General features: G+C 37.9%; 1 protein-coding gene across 2 annotated transcripts in view; it reads left to right on the top strand.

The window, feature by feature from the left end:
* Positions 1-289: 289 nt before the first annotated feature.
* DCBLD2 (discoidin, CUB and LCCL domain containing 2) overlaps positions 290-22,278 on the top strand; it is a 92,973-nt gene continuing 70,984 nt past the window's right edge. For both annotated transcript variants that reach the window (XR_014824963.1, XM_021070662.2), the window contains exons 1-2: positions 290-886; positions 15,965-16,192. Coding sequence is in view for 1 of the 2 variants with exons in the window: in XM_021070662.2 (XP_020926321.1) it covers positions 676-886; positions 15,965-16,192 (439 nt within the window). In the remaining variant the exon portion in view is untranslated. The remainder of the gene's footprint in view (positions 887-15,964; positions 16,193-22,278) is intronic.

Here is a 22,278-nt window from a genome sequence, read left to right on the forward strand (position 1 = left end):
GCCTCAGCGGGATCAGCTCGGGCTGCAGTCCCAACAATAACAGGCGCGCGGGCCGGGTGGGGGCCGCCGGGGGGCCCAAACTTGGGGGCGGAACCCGGATTGGGGGAGGCGGGTGGGACGCTTCCCAAGGCCGCAAGGGATTGGAGGAGAGAGATGAGGGGCGGTGGAGCTCTAGGAGTGGGCTGGGGAGCTAACGGGTCGACCAAGGAGAGAGCGCGTTGATTGGGTAACGCAGAGGGAGACGGACCAGAGCCGACTGCGGATTGGCTGTGGCGGGCTGTGCAGGCGTGGCCAGCGAGCGCGAGAGGGAGCGCGAGGGAGCTGGTGGCTTGTCTGCCAGCCAGCTAGCCGGAACCCCGGGCTAGTGCGGCGGGCAGGAGTCGGGTTGAGGAAAGCTGCGCGGGAGGCGCGTACCCCAGCTCAGCTGCCGCAGCCGCCGCCGCCTTCTGCGACTCGAGCACTCCGCTTCCTTCCCTCCCCTCCCTCGCGCTCCGGCCTGGGGTCTTGGGGCGGGGAGTGGAGGGAAGGGACGAAGGAGGAGGAGGTTTCGGAGAGTGAGGGGCGGAGGGGGTTCCCGGCGCGGGGCGAAGCGCGCGCAGCCTCTTGCTCTCCCGCCGCTGCCTTTGACTCTTCGCCCGGTGCCGCGGCTCCGGGGCGCCCGCACTATGCAGGCGGATGGCGAGCCGGGCGATGGTGAGAGCTGGGCATAACCCTCTTCTTTTTCTAGTCCGGGCCGCGGCCGCCGCCCCCGCCCGGGCCGCGCTCCCCCTCTCCCGCTCCTACCCCCTCCCTCCCCGGTCCAACTCCTCCTCCTTCCCCATGCCTCTGTTCCTCCTCCTCTTACTTATCCTGCTCCTGCTCCTCGAGGACGCCGGAGCCCAGCAAGGTGAGCGGTTCCCGACTAGTGCGCGGAGCCCCAGGGGCGGGGGGGGGGGGGTTGGGGGGAGCCTCGGGGTGGTGTGTGTCCGGCCTTTAGCAGAATCTGCAGGCGCGCCGGGGAGGTGCGGTGCGCTTCGGTGAGTGGCCAGACCTGGTTTGGCACCCGCTTAACTGAGTTGCAAAGGTGGGCTGTCTGTGTCCCCCAAGTTGGCGTGGCTTTACTTTTTGGGAAGCCCATTCATTTTTCTGAAAAGGAGGTGAAACCCTGCCCGCTGTGAAGTCCTCCTTTTGGGTTTGGGTTCTTCTGAGGAACATCTTTTGGAGGAAAAGGAGAAGTTTTGGAGATGTAGCACCTCCCCTCAAGTTAAGCTAAATGGATAGATGGGCAGAGTAGAACGGGAAGGTAATTAAATAGCATCTTAAACCCAGGAAAGGCAGGTGGTGATAATCTTTTGTGAAAGTGCTTAGGTTCAAAAGTGACTGAAGTTGATTCTGGTGTCTTGGAGTCTTGGCTTTAGAACATGACCTTTGCAGTCCCTACATATTCAGGGTGGTGGCCTTGATTGCCTGGGTCGGACACTGGGTCTTAGACTCAAGGCGTCGTGCTGTGTTGCCCAAATGGAGCGTTCCATGTTAAAAAGTGCAAGGAAGCCCTTACAGAAAGTGACAAAACTTTTTTTTCCAGCAACAATCCTTGAAAAACCTGTTCCAGAAGCGTGCATGATTTACTGAAATGTCATCATAATGAAAAGAGAACGCAGGGCTGATTTCCTCCCCTTTATAGTACCTTTTTCAGGCAGCAAACAGCAGTTTTGAAACATTTTGGCATCAGTTATTGAACACATTTTTCCATTTTGTTGCAGTGGGAAAGATAAGGATTGGATTGTTACTTATTGCTGGGAAGCCTTTTTTTTTTTTTTTTGTATTTGTTTTTAGATTGATCTCCATGTTTAAGTTCAGTTTAATGTTGCTCTTATATGGTTTTCAGTGAAGTATGGAATCATGGCCATTAAAGCCTGTCATTGTGAAGATGCTGAAACTTTGACAGGAGTGTGGAAATATAATCTAACTATAAGGATAAAAATGAATTTGATATACTGACCTCTTTCAGATTTAGGCACATTTCTGCAGTGTAACTTAAAATTTAGATGCTTCAGCATTCAGGTTTTAGTTAGAGCATCTTCTTCAATGAATTCTTGGCCGTCAACACTTAATAAATCAGAATGTGAAATCTTTTCTTCTTCCATTGAAGTTTTAGAGCCTGTGAATGTATTTTCCTCCTGGTAAAAAGAAAAAACAAAACAGACTTCTATATGACTAACGCTGATTGATTGCGTCTTACTTTTGTGACAGGCACAGTTTTAAGTGATTTATGTCTGTTAATCCTCACCACAACCCTCTGAGTTAAGTATTGTTATCCCATTTCAAACTTAAGGAAACTCAGACACGTAGAAATTAAGGTACCTGGAAATAGAAATATAATGATATAAACGTTACTCTGTATGTAGAGTATTTCTAGATCTGAAAATGTTTCTATCATGTTTAAATAAATCTTTTAACAGTACAGAAACAGTTATATGTCTCTCCCAACCCTAACCCCTGAAATGAGACACTGTTTTTAGAATTTCTTCAGCCTGATGTAATTAAACATGCAACATTACCATATTTTCTTAAGTGTAATTTCAGTTTTTACCAAAGCATTTTAACAAATAGAGTATATGGTTCTCTTTCATAGTGTCATGTTGTATAAAAATCAATGTAGATTAACACAAATAGAAATGATGCTGATAATTAAAAAGACCTGATTTCTAATTTTCCTAAATTGATTGGGTAAATTTTGTTAAATCATTTCATTTTACCTCAGTTTTCTACATCAGTGATAAAAGAATATCTATTTATTTCCTAGTTTAATGAAAGTGAAATGTTAAAACACTGGAGTTTTGCAAAGGGAAATGCATAATATAGCTGTAACTGATTATCATTGTTAATCTTGAGTTTACTAAATTGATGAAGTAAGAGCCAGTTAGGTATATATCACCTGAACTCAGGAATTATATGGAATTTGAATTCCCTAATTTTTAAAAATTGTATTTCTTACCCAAAGACCCTGATGCAGTCTGCAGTGGAATTGTTTTTAGTCTTGCTAGTCTAACAGATGTGCTTTAGTATCCACTGGGATTCCTCACATAACCTAAAAAGAAGTCTGATTTCAAAATGAGAAGCAGTACTTTAAAACATGCCTATAGAATTTTCCGTAGTGGGAATGTCTATCGTGTTGTAAGTTACAATCTGGAGTTTTTACTCTGTGAAAAGACTGGGTGAGGAGGCTGGAAGAAAATAACAAAATGATAACAGTTATCTTTTGATGGTAGAGTTGTAGGTATTTTCTTTATGCTTTTCCAAATGTTCTGCAATTTATATATAGTCAGAATAAAAAATAAGCTGTGAAAAAATGTTTTGTGATACATAGATTTTTTTTTCTTAGCCAGCCTAGGTAGAAATGCATTTAATGTGCATGTTAAGGTAGAACTGTGCTTCAGGATTTTTTTTACTCCTTCAGATATTTTGAAGTAGCAGAAGATAATCCTCTCATTCCAGTTAATGCCATACGTAGCTATTCCTCAGCAGATTTTCTGCTGACTGAGTGATTTTTCTTTTTATTTGGCTCAGAATAAAAGTTATCATTAGTCTGAAAATTTGTCAGCCTTTCACAGCACAGATGTATTTTAAGCAATCTTATTTCATTAATAAATTTATAAATTCTGTTTATTCACATCTGTTTAACTATGGTGGTGTTTTAGGTATGGCTTATATTTGTGTATTTTGAGTTCTGAGTTTGATGTAAGTTCACCGTCAGTCTTTTTTTTATTGAAAGCATTTTCCCCTGTAAAACGTATGTCTTTCCAGAAAACTTAAATTGGTGAAATTTATTATACCGATTGCATATTTGTTGCTATAATAAATTTACTTAATAGGAAGTTGAGGGTCTACAGTGAATGAATTTATGTCTCTGGTTTACCTTATGACTGTAGTAATTTGTGTCACCTCATCTCACCTCAGCTTCCTTATTTGTGTCAGAGGGCTTGCCTACCTTCTAAGTTATAATATTATTTGAATGCTATAAAATATCAGGTAATTAATTTTAAAAACCCGTTAAGGCTAACTTGTTCCTGCCTCTTAATATGAAATGTTTGTGAAAGTAGTGATTTTTCTTGACTAATAAATCTGTATAACAAATCAGGTTCTTAAAAAGAGTAATTCTTAAAAAGATTCTTAGAAAGAATCATTAATCATCAATTTCACAATGATATTTGAATTAATGTGTGAAAAAAATTTACATTCTGTTAAATAATGCCTTTATTTGCTTGTGATTCAGGGGAGTAGTTTTTGAACTATATTTGTGAATTGTCTGAAATGTAGAACACATCTCCCTCTGCTAAGAACATTTTTAATACCCAATATTGATATTAGGTTAGTTTAGAATTTTGTTTTTTGTTTTTTTTTTTTTTGGTTTTTTTTGGTGGGATAAAACATTAGGGTTCTTATATGTAGTTTTTGTTCAGAGGCAAAAATCAGAGCATACTTTCTCTGATTTCTGATTAATTTTGCATGGTTGGTGTTAGAAATTTAGTACACATTCCATATGTGTTAATGATCAGATTTAAAATCCACATTTTAAAAACTTGTAAAATTACAAGTTAGTGATTTTTAGGTAAATTCGCAGTGCTATAAGCAAAGAGGAAACAGTATTTCCCTCTGGAGATCGTTAATAGTATTGTTTGAACATCAGAAGTTTGTTCTAGAAGACCAACATTAAAAAAAAAAATAGTGAAATTGTTTTCAGTGAAAGTGCCAGTACTAGAATTAAAAGACAAATAAATTAATTTCCAGAAGGAAATAATTAGATTATAGTATGATGAGGAAAGGGTAAATTTACAGAGTTAGGTTTTAAATTTAGGACTCTACTTTGCAAAATGAACCTAGAATGTGAAAGCTCAGGTGGTGACACTGGATAGTAATTGATTTCAAGCAAATAGATAGTTTCTACTTCCACATCTTGATTAGCTGGAAGGATGTGGAATGATGATATAAAATTATAATGATCAGGAAAAGCTTTATAGAGCCAGCGATATTTGCTAAATGAAATATGAAGTGAGATAACTTGGCGGTTTTTCTTGTGTGGGTCATGAATTCAGTTTACTCCAGAACAACCTCATGGCCTTAGCACTTTATTTTAAAAATATGGTTTTCCCGTCTTGGCACATCAGAAATGAATCTGATTAGAAACGATGAGGTTGCGGGTTCCATCCCTGGCCTGGCTCAGTGGGTTAAGGATCCGGTGTCGCTGTGAGCTGTGGTGTAGGTCACAGACTCGACTTGGATCTGACATTGCTGTGGCTCTGGCATAGGCTGGTAGCAACAGCTCTGATTAGACCTCTAGATGGAGAACTTCATATGCTGCAGGTGCGGCCCTAAAAGCGCAAGACCAAAAAAAAAAAAAAAAGATAACAATTACTCAAAACTAAAAACTTATTATCTATAGTATTACCCCTAATTTATCAGTCTGTAATTTTTATCTCCCTTTCAATTCCATATTCACGCACCTGCATAATTTTTGTTTTAATTTTAATAGTGTAGTATTATACACTACATACATACTACTGCATAATTTTTGTTGTAATTTTAATAGTGTAGTATATTGTAGCACACATAAACATGCTTTTAGAATACACAAGACAGGAGTTCCTTGTTGTGGTGCAGTGGAAACGAATATGACTAGGAACCATCAGGTTGTGGGTTCGGTCCCTGGCAACCAGTGTTAAGGATCCAGTGTTGCTGTGAACTGTGGTGTAGGTCTCAGACACCACTTGTATCTGATGTTACTGTGCCTGTGGTGTAGGCCGGCAGCTGTAGCTCTGATTTAACTCCTAGCCTGGGAACCTCCATTATGCCATGGGTGTAGCCCTAAAGAGAAAAAAAAAAAAAAATACAAGACAAAAATTTCAAAATGTAAAAAATTTTCACATTTATTGTTTATGAAGTAATTACTGTATTGTTCAGAATTGCTATTACATTATTTTCTTTATTCCATTTGAGTAAATTCTTCAATCAGGATAGGATCTTTGAGAAAGTATGTCAGTTCAAAATATTAGCTTAGAGGAGAACATTCCCGTGGCTTCAGTAATCTGGTGTCAAAGAGTAATGAGAAACAGGCTGGGGAGATCAGTGGGGACAAGATTGTAGAGGATTTTGATTGAGGGGCAGACTGAATAGTTTGTACCTGAGATATTAGCAGTGGCATCATCTTTAGGTATGTTTGCTTCTACCTAGTCTGTTTGTCCATCTCTGGGTTCGATTGTCTCAGCCCAGGTCCATCGTCTCACTGATGCTTTTCCCCATGTCTTTAACAGATCCCAAGCCTGGCCCACATGCCAGTCCCCACCATCTGTGCTTTCTCTGGTTCTGGATAGCTCAAGGTTGCTGGAGAAAGTCATGTGGCCATTGGACTAGATCTGCTTCAGACAAGGATGACCAATCCAATCTCACATGACCAATCAGATCTAACCGGGGGCATGAGGTCACATAAAAAGTGTTACAAACTGCAGAGTAGGTGCCAAAAGGAAAGAATGGCACACACAGGCATCATCTTCAAAGAGAGTGTTCCCATTTGTAGAGTCCACTACATTTTACATACATTCTTACTAAACCCTCAATATTATCTTGGGAGGTATATGGTATTATTCTCATGTACAATTGAGGATATAGAGGTTAAGGGCCAGGATCATATCAAAAGTTGGCACTGCTAGAATTTAAATTGGAAAGTCCGATTCCTAAGCCTATGTACTTTATACTGTATCACTTGCCTACCAGGTGTCTACCACTGGCTTGGTTTGGGTTTATTATTTTCTAAATTCAACAGCAAGTGTTAAGAGCCTAGTATGCCCTATTTCTACGTCTCTGGCTACTGAGGTGAACAGAACGCATTGCCTGCCAAAAGGTGTTACAGCTTAGTATGGGAAACTGACATAAATATCCATAATTAAGCATGTTAAGTACAGTAGAGATTTTGATAATGGAAATAGAAAAACCAGGGCTTTCAGAAAGGTTTCACATTGAGTGGGTATTTGCCAGGTGGCTATGAGGAGGATGGATGTTATTCTTGGCAGAACAGAGTAGCACGTGCAGTGGCAGAGGAGAGAGAGTGTTGGAACATGGCAGGAGTCGCCATAGTTCCAGAGCTGGAGCAAAGAGGTTGTGGGAAAAGTCAAGAAATGAGATGGAAAAGGAAGTCAGGGGATAGATTATAATGGACTTTGTATCCTTGCTGAAGTATTTGAGTTTTATTGTATCATGGGGTGGAGAACAGTTGAAGGATTTTTAAATGCTGGACCTTTGTAACGCAATTGGTGTCTAAAAAATACTGACAGGAGTGTGGGCAGTGAATCAGAGGGAGGTAAGATAGAAAGTGGGGAAGCCTGTTGGAGAAGTAGGGCAAGGGCCTGCACTAGTTCAGGGGGACTAAATTTAGAGATATTAAGGAAACAGTGTAAAACTTAATGACCAGTTAAATTCGAGAGAACAAAGATCAGTTAAAAATGCTGTTTTTTTTTTCTTTCTGCAATTCTCCTTACTCTCCACCTCCCTCTCTCCCACCAATATTTCTACCTGATTAATTGCTGTATACCCTGCACACACACCATAAAACACCCATTATTTCCCTGTATTCATCGTCCCTAAAATTATTTACTAAATCGATCTTACTATATTGTAAATTCTGTCATGTCTGTTCTTGTTCCTCGTACCTGGTTCAGTGCTTGGTACGTGGAAGATGTTTGTCGAATGCTTGGGACACCTTGAACTTGAAATGCTGTGGAATTTCTGAGTGGAAGTGCTTAGTGTAGAAGCAGATGACAGGTTTGAGGATTTGGAGAAAAGCTGGAGACTGGAGGGCTCTCCTCTTTGGTGGTAACTTAAGTCTTGGGGTAGGGAGGCCCCATGCAGAGAGTGGGGAAAGCTCTGGAGACCAGCAGCATCAGCAGTCAGTAGTGAGAAGATGAGTCAACTGAGATTCTGGAGAAGTTGCAGTTAGAGAGTTAAAGATGAATCAAGATGGGGAAGGAGAGTTTTAAAAAGGAGGGAGGGAAGATAAGAAGGAAAGAGGGGCCAGCAATGTCAGATGCTGTGGAAAAGTCACAAGTGATAAGGATGGAAAAGTATCCGTTGACTTTTGGCAGCTCAGAAGCTGACTTAGTGAATAGTTTCATTGGAGAGGTAGGTCTGCAAATTCTAGAGCTGCCATGACAGATTACCACACATTTAGATGGCTTAAAACAACAGAAATGTATTGTCTTAAAGTTCTAGAGGCTAAAATTCTGAAATTAGGGTATTGACAGGGCCATGCACTCTGGAAAGGTTTTAGGCGAGGGTCCTTCCTTGCCTCTTCCTGGCTTCTGGTAGTTGCAATCTTTGGAATTTGCATCATGCCAGTCTCTGGCTCTAGTTATGTGGTATTTTCCCTGTGTCTATATCTGTCCAGATTTTCCTCTTTTTATAAGGATACCAATCATTGCATTAGGGTCTACCAAAATCCAGTGTGACCTCATTTTAACTTGATTGTATCTGCTAAGAGCGTGTTTCCAAATGTGGCTACATTCATAGGTATCAGAAATTAGGAACATATAATTTGGTTGGGGTGGGAGGGACACAGTCCAACCCACAACCTCCTGGAAGCTGAAAGCAGTATTTTAAACCTAAAACAGGCAAAGAAGTAAGGCATTAAGTGTATAGAACTGAAAAAATGGCATATGCATGCTGTGGTATATGGAAGGACTGGTCAGTGGGGACCTGCTCTATAGCACAGTGAACTCTACTCAGTATTCTGTGATAATCTATGGGGAAAATAATCTGAAAAAGGAAAAAGGGGAGGGGAGGAAAAGTGAGAAAGTAGATGGTAGATAATGGGGAACACTGGGTGGAGAAAGAATTTGTTGTTTTTGTTGTTATCTTAACCATTAGGGTTTTAAAATTTGTTAAAGTGAAGATCCTTCCTAGGCTCTATTGAAGAGCTACCTTACAGGATATAATTGGCAAAAAAAAAAGCAAAATCATGCCTGTCATGCAGATATAAAGTGAACACATGTCAGAGATTTTCTTCAGCTCATCAATTAATGAAGGAACCAGTAAGATATTAAAATGTGTCCAAAGAATATTTGAGAAACTAGGAGTTTATAGGCAATCTTAGGCTATGGTTGCTGCTAAAACTGGCTAAAGACCAATAGCACAATAAACTATAATACTTAGGATTATTTTTTCAACTGCACGGAAATTATTTGCATCTCTACCAGACAACAATCTGTAGATTTACGTGTAACCAAGACTGGAACTTTTAATGGATGATAAAAATTCATTATTTTGCTTATAAGCTTTTTGCCTCTATGACGTTTAAAGGATCTGTTGCCTACTTTTTTTTAAAAACCTATTTCCAAGTTTCAGATAATTTTTCTGACATGTTTATTAGAATCTATGGAGCTAGAGATGGAGGCTTGAGAACCTTTATTAGCCCTTACGTGATTCTAATGTTGACTAAATTTTGAGAAGCACTGAATAAGAGAATAAGATGTGGCTTCGAGTGCCTGAGATTACTCTAACAACTCTTCCCTGGATTTCGTGGTTTAAAAAAAAAAAAAAATGTTTTTTTCCCCAGTAGTGCTCAGCTCCTGGACAGAGAGAGACCATTTGATCCAGGGTGGAGGACTTGCCAGGCAGATCCTCAAGAAGGACATAGTGCAGGAAGTGAAGGTACTGGGAAGGGTATAGTTCATGCACTGGACGCAAGGTCCAGGCTGGGTGGGGAAAGGAAGGAGGTAAGGGCAAGATAATAGATGGGGAGCAAGAAGAGAAGTTCACAGAAAGTGTGCAGTGGGTGTGGGAATGCTCAAGGGTCAGGAATCTGACCAAAAGAGTGAGACATTAAAGTTTTTGAGATTTCACAGGTGGGAGTAATCTCCAGTAATGGTGAAAACAAAGTGTAGGTTGTGGTTTCATGAGTTACTGAAGTGAAGTAGAAGTCTTGGGGGAGAAGATTAGTGAGTATTACTTTCTTATGGTTTATACTTCTCATAAGACACTGTACTTGAAGCTTTAAACCTGCTGTGAATTTTCTAAAGTAGTGAGCCATTGTTCTGATACTTCAGCTGCGTTGTGGCCAGATGTTCTGAATCTACATAGATAAGCAAAAGTCTTTCTAGTCTTTTATGACTGTAATAATTCTCTCAAATATATTGAGCACATTATTATGGATTAGGCCCTCATTAGTAGGTGTTTTCATACAATATCTCATTTGATTCATACCCTACATGGTTTGATATGTAAGTTCCCCATTTTACAAAACTGAGCTTTGGCAGCAGTAAACAATCTTCTCAAGGTCACAGTGGGTGGTAGATAGGGCATTCAAATTCATTGTATGACTCTAGAGCCCATTTGCTTAACCATTATGTTTTAAGAAGAGTATATGCTTGGTGGGGATTAAAGAAGATTTGTATATCTCATATTCCTTCATGTAATTCAATTTTGTAAATTATCACACATGCAGAGATGAGTTTGGGCTTAATAAAGACTGAGCTGGGAGCTTGCTCTTTTCCAAAAAATTGCTGCAGTGACCCTCTTTACACTTTCTGTGCATATCCATCTTATGCAGTATTAAAAAAAAATGAGTAAAATTAAAGTACAATTTTGAATTGACTTATTGAGATTGTAGTTAAACAACTTTAGAAATCTTACATTAACAAGACTTATACTTTTTAGTCTAAAAATTCACAATGCTAAATGATACATTAAAACATCTTCATTGTTATTAAATGAAATAGGATTTACTGCTTAACAGTCACAAGTTATCCTTTTGAACACTTTTTACTCTCCAAATGCCTTTTTTTCAGTTTTGCTGTAAGATCTCACAGATGTGTTGCAACCCCAAGTAGTTATGCTGTGAGCCATATGGGAAGTCCTCACAGATGTATTACAGATGTGACAGAAGTGACACTTATTTGGAGGAATTATATGGTCAGACTCCCTTGTTCACAGTGACAAAAAACAAATCCTCAAAAGCTTACTGGAAAAGTATAAACCTTTCCTATTTATAATGTTTGTAATCAAAGTTACTTTCCTCTATATTTTTGGCATTTTTATGCAAGTTTCCTTCATTTATTTGTGTTCTTGTTAAAGTAATTTTAGAAATCATGCAGTGTTCATATTAATAAAATTAAATAATTAAGGTAAATTATATTACTTTTAGTAGCAATGTGACCAACATAAAGGGTTAGTTGGAGGGTCACATAAAATCAGCATCACGAGCACATATTTTTCCAAAAAAACAAACTTGATTTGAAGTTTAAAAAGCAGCCTAAAATTAGCTTGTGTTCTTTTTTGTATGAATTCATTGTTATTTAGATGTTTAGTGTTCTTTCTGTTTTCTCAAGGGATAAATTGTAAAAAAAAAAAAAAAAAAAAAAATTATTCAGCCATTTTCCTGGAACAGTATCAAAATTTGTATCTGGCCTAACACATTTGATCTGGCAGTCTTCAGAGGAAGTGAACACATGTTCTATGAGTAATCCCCTAGATAAATCTACAGCCAAACAAAGGAGCAATGAGATTGAATTCCAGTGTTTTTTTTATTTTCTTTACTAAAATAAAATTAAAATTCAGAAATTACATTAACAAGCCTCTACCCGTTATGGTCAGTTAAAGGGTTGAGTTGGTAGAAACCAACAAGGGGAGGAGGAGAAGAGGCAGCTGACAGTGGTGGTGATGGAGAAGAAGTGTGGGGTTGTTGGTGAGCGTGAGTGTATGGATTGGTTCTATGATATCCAGTTTGAAAATTATTTATTCAGTAGTGGTTATATTATCAATTCTGCCTTGTGAAAATGAATAAATAGTAGGTGATATAACCGAGTCACAGATTATTATTCTTTCCATTTACAAAGTTAAGCAGAAAATCTGGACACTCTTATTCCTGACACTATTAGCATCCCTTTTCAAACCCTAATGCTAAGTGTAAGGGCTCTTGACCCAGAAAAATGTTTAAGGGCTGTAGACTAATAAGAATTTTTTTCCCCCACTTTAACCTAAAGAAAAAGAGAGCATTATTTTTACTTCTTTTAAAAATTGGGAAGTGGGGGGAGTTCCCTTCGTGGCTCAGGGGTTAACGAACCCAGCTAGGATCCATGAGGATGGAGATTCAATCCCTGGCCTTGCTCAGTGGGTTAAGCATCTGGCATTGCCGTGAGCTGTGGTGCAGGTCTCAGACTTGGCTCACATCCCGTGTTGCTGTGGCTGTGGTGTAGGCCGGCAGCTGCAGCTCCAATTCAACCCCTGGCCTGGGAACCTCCATATGTGGCGGGTGCAGCACTAAAAAGCAAACAAAACAAAACAAAAAAAGTGAAGTGGGAACATAAAACTCTTTAATATGACTGCTGACCTAGTGGGGAAAACTTTCTCCCAGGTGGTACCCTTAGCAAAAGAATGGCATTAACCCTTTGGGTCAAAGGAAACCCAGCTAAGAACTAACCCAAATCTTCTATTAGAGATGTCCTAGCCTTTGCTCTAAGTCAGCCAGACTCAAACTTGACACTATTTGACATTTAGGATCCATTATTCTTTATTCTGGGGAGCAGTCTTGTGCAGTGTAAGATACTTTAGTAGCATTCCTGGCCTCTACCATAGCACCTCACCCCCTCCAGTAGTGACATGCCTCTGGGCATTGCCAAATGGGTGGTAGAATTGCTCCAGTGCCCTCTACCCCCATTTGAAAACCTCTGCTCTCAGTGTATTAGGCGATTTGTTGATAATATTTTCCAGATTTTAGTGTTACTTTTAAGTATTTCATCCTATTTCAAGTATTTTGGTGTAGAATAGGCTTTGCTTTTAAGAACTGTAGAAATAAACTGGAAGCTTTGGGTAAAAGTGAGGACACGGTCTTCCTCTGATTTAATTCAACATTGCAACCTTTGGTTGCCTAAACCGTGTTTTTTATTGTGCAGGCAGGGACCCTACACCAGGTCAGGAGTATATATATTTAAGATTATATAGAGTCGCAGTGTTAAATGTATTTCTTACTTTGGAATAACAGAGAAAAACACTTGGAAACTGCGGGCCTAGTGTCCCTTTCCAACGGGAATATTCTAAACATGTCATTCATAGCAGTAGATATTTGGCCAGGCCAGCCAAGCTGTTTATCTGGTCAGGTTAAACTTATCAGAAGTCTTGGAAATATGAAACATTCAAGCTTGTGCATTGCAGTAGATTTGAGACTTTCGTTTAACTTTGATTTCTGGTGCATATCATCTTGTTTGCAAGAGGAGGAAGCTCTGAACTCCATCACATATTTTAGAACATTCTTGGCACGTTACATCTGGGCTGTTCATGTCCTCCCCCTACAGAAGATACTGAAAAAAAGAGAGCTCCGTTTTAATTGTTTTCTTCATTAGCATGCAGGCAAAGGCCCTGTTTTTCATCAGTTACTATTTATTTTGTTAACTTCTGTAGAAACTATGCTTTATGGAGGAAAGGACAAGAAACATTTTTATATTTATTGAGAATCAAACATAAATATGATCATAAAGATATTTAAAAATTACTCCTCTAACACTCTGCCTGTACTCTTTTTGTAAAATTCATTTTAATATGACAGCCTTAAGTTAAATAATAGCCTGTGGAAGATACATTAAATGCAACAGTCTGCCATTACTAAGTCCTGAATTCAGCTGTTAATAGCAAATTCTTGGCTTTCTGAAATCCATCAACACTTTTAATCACTTAAAAAGTGCGTTAGTTTTATATTTACGAAAGAAAATACATTTATATTTTTAGTTCATTTATTCAGTGGCTACTTTTTAAAGATTGAAACACTTCCAGAAAAATCATTTCCATCTTTTCAATAGTAAGAGAACATTTCTGACTGGTTTCATATTGTTAGAAACTCTGTCTTAGGATAGTTGTCGTTTTCTCTAAGGAAAAATGTTAATGATTATTCAAAAGTTATTTATATTGCAATCTATTTATTTTCACAAGGGAGGTTTTTATATCCCTGTGTTTTTAATTTAGATGTCATCCAGTAGAGATATTCAAGGTATTTTCATGGTAGTTTCAGGGGAAATTTGTGGTTATTTTTATTCCTCTGAGTTGTATAACATTCTAAGTTTTATATTTGCAAAAGATCAGTGGGTGTATCACACAGAAACTCACAGATTTATTTAATGATGCCTTTATGTATTACGGTATTGAACTGCTATTCCTAGTTCTTTTGTGTAGAGTGAATGCAAGTTTAGAAGATAGATATTAATGTTGGTTTAAAGCTAAGCTTTATATGAGAGAGAGTTGTTTAAGAAGCCAGATTGCTGGGACTAACTTTTAAAAGTAGAGTAAGTAACAGTACTAGTAGGGATTTGAGAATAAAATTTTTCAGCAAAAGGTATGAAGTATTGTCATCAGAATCTTAAGTACAAAGTTTTGTTTGTTCATTAAAGCTAGTTTTGAGACTAGTTTGAGATAACATCAGGTTAATGTGCAGTATCTTTATTCATTTAATTTATAAACATTTATTTTGCATTTACTACTTTCTAGAAACTAAGTTCTTATTCGTAGGCTTTTAAAACTTTCATCTGTCCTAGTAAATGATATCAGCACTACATTGTTCTTAAAAATAATGAAGATAATAGAAAATTCTGTTAGATCCATCTGTATCCATATTGAAGTTAAAACTCAGAAGTGTCCCTTTTAATTCTTTTTTTTTTTTTGTTTTAATCTCTGAACTCTTCCAAAAGGTGTTTATAAAAAGCTCTTTTGAAGGAGGAAATACTATAATTGTGAAAGGATGTATTCATTTTCCTATTAGAAAGATACTCATTTGAATCCCATCATTAAGGAATGCTAAACAGTGCAATTGGAGCATCACCTTAAACTTCTTAACTAGTGTTGCATGCTTCTTTCCAGGTGCTCAGTAAAATAACAAATTTGATGATAAAGGGAAAAAGGCAGATATTTGATTTTTACAAACAGTATGTTAAGTTTCCTGGGTTTCCATATTCAGTTGCTGAAGAAATTCATGGAGCAAAGAATGCTGCCACTAAGATAGGAAGGTCATTTTACTAATCTTTAATAACCATTAAAATGTAATATTTCTTCCAATTATTATATAGGAAAAAATGAAGCTTTTGGAGAGGGACTACTAAAAAGTCAAATTTAAGTAGTACGTAAAATTAAACTTTATTAAATATTACTTTAGGGCCTTTAAGAAGTAGTGGGCAGTGTTTAGCAATTGGTCAGTAATCTGCATGATCTTTAATGTTGAGTGTTTTTAGAAATCACTCAAATTCTCACAGAGATTTTAGAAGGGAAAGTGTGTTACTTGTAAGGAAATAGATGAAGCTGATCATATACTTTCACTTTTATAGTTTACATTTATTTTGAACAGTTACTATGAATTGGTGTACTCCTTTAAGACTGAATTTATTATGACGTATATATATTTATTACTAAGTTATGTTTACTTATTCAGATTGGGAAGTTCCTTGAACTCATAAAGGTGATTACTGACTATGTTGACCTAACCTGTCTCTTGTGAGTAGATACACCAGGAACTGTGTCATCTATGTTGCCTAGTGTAAAGAAGGCGTTGGTGATACAAAGTGTCTTCTGACATACATATTTTAAAAAAGTCTTCACAGGAGTTCCCGTCGTGGCTTAGTGGTTAACGAATCTGACTAGGAACCATGGGGTGGCGGGTTTGATCCCTGGCCTTGCTCAGTGGGTTGGGGATCTGGCCTTGCCATGAGCGTGGTGTGGGTTGCAGACTCGGCTCGGATCCCGCGTTGCTGTGGCTCTGGTGTAGGCCAGCGGCTGCAGCTCCGATTCAACTCCTAGCCTGGGAACCTCCATATGCCACGGGAACGGCCCAAGAAATGGCCAAAAAAAAAAAAAAAAAAAAAAAAAGACAAAAAAAACAGTCTTTACAAAAAAATCTTGATTATTTATAGTTAAAGATTTAAAGAACAATTCATCATTTTTTTAATTTTTTTTTTTTTTTAAGGTGATGGATGTGGACATACTGTACTAGGCCCTGAAAGTGGAACCCTTACATCCATAAACTACCCACACACCTATCCTAACAGCACCGTTTGCGAATGGGAGATCCGTGTAAAGATGGGAGAGAGAGTGCGCATCAAATTTGGTGACTTTGACATTGAAGATTCTCATTCTTGTCACTTTAATTACTTGAGAATTTATAACGGAATTGGAGTTAGCAGAACTGAAATAGGTAGGAAGTTTTCTTGTATATGTACATGTAATACATCAGTGCCCTGTGTTCTAAAACTGAAGCATTATTTGCCATTTAACATTGAGTGACGATGCTGTATAGAATGTAAGGGAAATTATTGAAAATTATTGAAATTAATCTCAAATTTTATCTTCTTTTGGGAAAATTCTTATCTGTTTACTTTTCTAATAAGCCTCTATTGGTACCTTTGCAGCAAAGTGCCACTCTACTGCTTCTAAGAAAGAGGAAGTTAATTATCTCCTTTTTGTTTGTTTTCTTTGATCATTTTATTTGTAGTTAAAGCATACAAGTATAATTCATGCTTAGGAGTGTGTGTATAATGGTGATTAAGAACCTGGGCTTTGGTTCCAAACTTCCTGTTGTTAAATGCTAACTCTGCTGTTAAATTTCTGTGTGACCTTGGTCAAGTTACTTGATCTGTCTGTTTCTTCACTTGTAAAATAGGAAATAAAGTAGTACATGTAAAGTGCTTAGAACAGTACCTAACACATAATATATGCTTAGTAAATATTAGCTGCTGTTGTCTTTATGCTTAGCTAAGAACAGTGGCTCTCTGTTATGGCTGCATATTAGAGTCACCTGGAAAGACTTAAAAAATACCTACATCTGATCCCCAGCCTAGAGAGGTAAATCAGAATTGATTGGGTAGGATCCACACCTCAGTGTTTTATACTTTGAGGTCAAGTTGAGAGCCTTTGGCTTAGAGATCAGAACTTGTCAATTAAGCAGGAAAGGTAAAAACATTTTGTTAGTCTGTCCTGATGAGCTAACATCATAAAATAACTCTAAAATTTTCTGTGGGTTTATTTGGAAAGATTTATTGGTACAAGTGTGTAGAACATCTTTTAGAACTATAATTAGAACCCAGTATCTTGTTCTTTAAGTATCATGTTCATCTTCTGCCCCCTCTCCATCTTCAATCAAATCCTTCATCTCTTCTCTACTTTCTGGCCTCTTATCTAGGAGAGGAACAATTCCTGGTCTGCTTCCCTGGCTGCTGATTGATAGCTTCTGTTGTCTCCCGGTCAGCTCTTGATTAACCTGGGTGCTTAATCACCACATGCATATTGCTATGAATATATGATCTTGTATAAGCTCTTAGGAACTCAAATTGACTAAGATCTAGAAAACACTGTTACTGTAACATTAAGAGAAGACAACTGGATGTTAAATACCTCCTGCAGTGATATAGGAGGGAGTAAACAGTACCACCTGAGCAGTCAATGACAGTGAAAAAAGTGCACCACAAGCCGTTAGCAGTTTACAGGAAATAAAGGAGCTAGAGAAACACATTTTATCAGCTGTAAGGACTATATGTAAGTGGGATTTTTAAAAAAGGAAAGGGGGAGTTCTTGTTGTGGTTTAGCAGGTTAAGAACCCGCCAGTATCCTTGGGGATGCTCATGAGCATCCCTGGCCTTACTCAGTGGATTAAAAATCTGGTGTTGCCGTAAGCTGCACATAGGTCACAAATGCAGCTCGGATTGGCATTGCTGTGGCTGTGGCATAGGCTGGCAGCTGCAGCTCCAATTTGACCCCTAGCCCTGGGAACTTCCTTGTGCCACAGGTGCGGCCCTAAAAAAAAATTGTTTAATTACACTTAGGTTAGATGAGCAATGAGGTCCTGCTGTGCAGCACAAGGAGCTATATCCAGTCTCTTGAGATAGACCATGATGGAAGATAATATAAAAAAGGGAATGTGTATATGTATGACTGGGTCACTTTGCTATACAGCAAAAATTGGCACAACATTGAAAATCAACTATACTCTAATAAAAAATTTTTAAAAAATAGCATGTTCTGGTTAAGGTAGATATTCTGAGAATTGTAGGATAGAAACAAATACATGACATCAATATTCCAGTGATAGTGGTAAAGAATCCCTTTTTTCCTTTATCTTTTCTCAGTGCCTCTTTTGAAAAAAAAGCAGGTTCAAACAAGCTTAATTTTCCTATAGAAATGGTTCCTATTTTGATATAAAGCTTGTATATTTTTAAAAGGTATTAATTTGACGGATTTTTTTTTCCCTTCTGAGGGATGGTATTATGGATTAATCAAGAAAAGAAAATGAAGAATGGTTTCTCATGGCATTGTTTTCTAAATCATAAGTTCATTAGAATGTGTTTTGACTGATAAAGCAGTTGAGCAAGTATTTTCTATTTTCTTAGAACAGCAATCATGTGTAATGTTGTTTAAATACAGGAGTTTATTATGATTTTATGTAACAACTTTCTAAATTGCTAAACTGTCCAGAAGTCTTTGTGAAATTAGTTTAATGGTACTCATTTCACTGATCAATAAGGGGTATTTAATGATAAAGATTGGTTCTCTAGATTGGTCCCTTTTTTTAGGCAGAGTATATTAAAATGAGAAAACTCCATTGTGGGTTAAATTTTTACTTTTCCATTTTGCTTTTTCTTTAGTCCCCGGTGTCTAAGACATAGTAGTTGCTCTCTAACAGTAAAAGTAAACATTTTATTCTCAATTTTAACTTTTTCTATACATATATAAATATATATCTCCAAACTATTTTGCACCTTGTTTTTTTTTTCTCTTGTGATATTTAGACAGCCTTTCATATTGGTCCATAGACATCTGCTGGCATAATTTTCCTGATGGTTATTGTTGATAATTAGTCCAAAAATGAAATTTAAAAACAAATATCAAAGGAGTTCCTTTGTGGCCTAGTGGTTAAGGACCCAGCGTTGTAACAGCTATGGCTCAGATTACCACTGTGACTCGGATTTGATCCCTGGCCTGGGAAATTCTGCATACTGCAGGTGCAGCTGAAAAAAAAGAAAATCCCCGCTCATTTGGAACCTTTTCCCACTCTATTGTATCTATTTTTTTCATGGATTTTGCTTAAGATTTCCATTTTAAATGAACATTTGGGGGGGGGATGAGGAGATCGTGGGTGGATCTCTAAAAGAGAAGCTAAATAAATATTTTAAAGCCTAGTAGCTATTAAAGAAAAATGCATTCTGTAGAATAAATGTAAATGTGTATCTATGTGTTCAAAGTTATATTTAAAGATACACATTCTGTCTTACACCTTCATCCAAGTGCCTTTTAAAATTACAACTCTTAAATCTTAGGATTGGTATTTACAAAAAGAGAAACTGGGGTCCTCAGGGCTTCATTTCATAAATGATCCTATGTCTTGTGTTTTCAGAAAAATTTCTATTTCTGTAGATCTCTTTCTCTTAGGTCTTATTACTTAGTTTAAGAGAAAAAAAATTTTTTTTTTCTCTTTACCACCAAATCTCTTGAAGAAAGCTGTAGTGATGCCACTATTGGATATTTCATGATGATAATGATTGCTAGCATTTTTGGAATACTTATTCTGTAAGGCTTAGGTTATTATGAAAATAACCACCATGCATGCAGTGCTCTGTGTGCCAGGTACTATGTACTGTTTGAATTACTTTTATCCATTAACTTATTTAGTCTTTGCAAGAACCCTTGGGATATATATACATGGCATGCAGAAGTTCTCGGGCCAGGGAGTGAACCTGAGCCACAGCAGTGACAACGCCAGATCCTTAACTTGCTGAGCTACTAGGCAAGTCTGAGATACATACTTTTATCACCTCCATTCATTTTTTTTTTCTTTTCTTTTTAAGGCCACACCTGCAGCATATATGAAAGTTCCCAGACTAGGGATCAAATCAGAGCTACAGCTGCCTGCCAGAGCTGCAGCCACAGCGACATGGGATCTGAGCCTCTTCTGCAGTTTACACCTCAGCTCACAGCAACATCCGATCCCCAACCCACTGATCAAGGCCAGGGATCAAACCTGCATCCTCATAGATACTAGTCAGGTTCTTATCCCACTGAGCCACAACAGGAGCTCCTTCATCCCCATTTACTGACAGAACTGAGGCACAGAGAGGTTGAGTAACTTGCCTAAGGTGACACAGCTAGCACATTGCTAAGTGGGATTCAAACCCAAGCAATATGGCTCCAGAATTGGTGTCTCTTACTGTAAGCCCTTGACATGCTTGATTCCATTAAATCCTACACATTCCCTTAAAGCAGATAAATAGAAGATCAGCAAAGAGAAGCAACTTGGCCAAAGTCACATGGGCAGAGCTGGAAATTTTTTTTTTTTTTTGGCCACACCCATGATATATGGAAATTCCTAGGCCAGGGATTAAACCCAAGCACCAGCTATGATATATGCTGCAGCTGCAGCAATGTCAGATCCTTTAACCCACTGTACAGGGCCTGGGGTCAAACCCACACCTCTGCAGTGACCCAAGCCACTGCAATCAGATTCTTAACCCACTGATTTTTATCTGAATCAGTTATTATGTATAATAATTGTCAAGTAGTGATTTTCTAATGTCATCATTCCTTCTATGTTTATCAGGTTTTTTCCTACAGAGAAAGTGAATTTTTCCATCTCTCTTATTTGTTTATGTCAGTATGGACTCATGGATTCTTTTGTTAGTCTATTGTTTACCATCGTTTACTATCATTATTTTGATTCACATTGTCCCAGATTTCCACTGGGATCCTCTTCAAGCTAGCTTGTATATCTTTTTGTGACGTCCTCATCATTCTTTAAGTATTTTCTTACAGTCTGGCACAGGATGTTGTAGATTTATCTTGTACTTGTCCTGCCCCAGCCCTAAAATCAGCCATTTCTTGAAGGAATCCTGTTTCTTTTTAGTGAAAAATAATATTAGAAATCAAGATCTGGTCTCTGAGTTTAGGCCAGTTGGCTGCCACACCTTATCAGCAGATAGAATTAGTAGATAAGTGTATATATATATGTACTTAAATATTTACATACATTATACCTATTTTTACCTTCCAATATTTGTTAAAAGCATGAGTTCCTAATGCTTTAATCCTGATCCAATATCACAGGGTTCATTCTACCCCTTCCCTTTTTGTAGTGGTAATCACTTCTCTGACAGATATCTAGCTCATGTTGTCTACAGTATAGATACTTGTTTTACTTATTTGTTTAGTGCTGTAATACACAGAAAATAGCTTCAGAATTGCTACTCTATGCTTCTAATCAAAGAAGGCTGCTACCTAGAATTCATACTTGCTTAACCTCAGGACATTTAGTCTAAATACTGTGTTCAAAATTGCCAGGGCTGGGTCCCCCCCGCCCTCCAATGTGGTTATGTTATCCATTTGTAATATGGTTTGACTCATTTACTTCTGTTCATGTTCCATTTTAGGTTTTTTTCTTCTCTTGTTTTTCTTTTGTTGAGTATGTGAAACATTAACATGGTTCTCAGAAATGTACAAAAAGATATGCTTAGATAAGTGACATTCTTCCCCACTGCACTGCATTTTTTTTGTCCTTTCCACACCATCTCCACCCACTCCCTGTACCTAACCAGTTGCATTAGTCTTGTTTTATCTTTTCTGCTTTCTCTCTTGACACATGATATATTTAGATTTTCTTATTTCCCTTTCTTGTGTAAAACCTGATATACTGTTGACATTCTTTCCTACTTTGCTTTTTCTCCTACTTAACAATGTATCTTGGAAACCATTCCATCTCAGTTCATAGAGATAGTCCTCATTCTTTTTATAGCCACAGACAATTCCATGGTGTGAATGCACTTTGGTTTATTTAACCACTCATTTATGTGTGGATATATAGATTGCTTCCAGTTATGGTTATAAATGGTGTTGCGATATATAACTTAATACATATGTGTTTTTGTATTCTTCGAGGTTTAGTTCAGAGTAAGTTCCTGAAGTGTAATTATTGGTTCAGAAGGTAAATATATATAGATTTGTTAGCTATTGCCAAATTCCCCTCTACAAGGGTTGTGCCTATTTGCATTTCTACCCTCAACGCATAGAAATGCTTGCCTTCCACAGCCTTGCCAACAGAGTGTGGTCATCGTTTTTAAGTTTCATCAGTTGATAGGTGAGAAGTGATATCCCAGTATAATTGTATCCCAGTTTCTCTTATTGTGAGGAAAGTTGAACCATTTATTTATATGTTAAAGGTCAGTTTTTTAAAAATAACTTTGTTCCTGTTGTTTGCTCATTATGTGAAATTTTGGGTCTTTGTTTTTCTCAGGTATTAGA

This window comes from Sus scrofa, chromosome 13, assembly GCF_054392235.1.
Source record: "Sus scrofa isolate SSC_HxYL_T2T_F1_AM1 chromosome 13, Sscrofa_HxYL_maternal_Yorkshire_Landrace_v2.0, whole genome shotgun sequence".
NCBI classification, from domain to species: Eukaryota; Metazoa; Chordata; class Mammalia; order Artiodactyla; family Suidae; genus Sus; species Sus scrofa.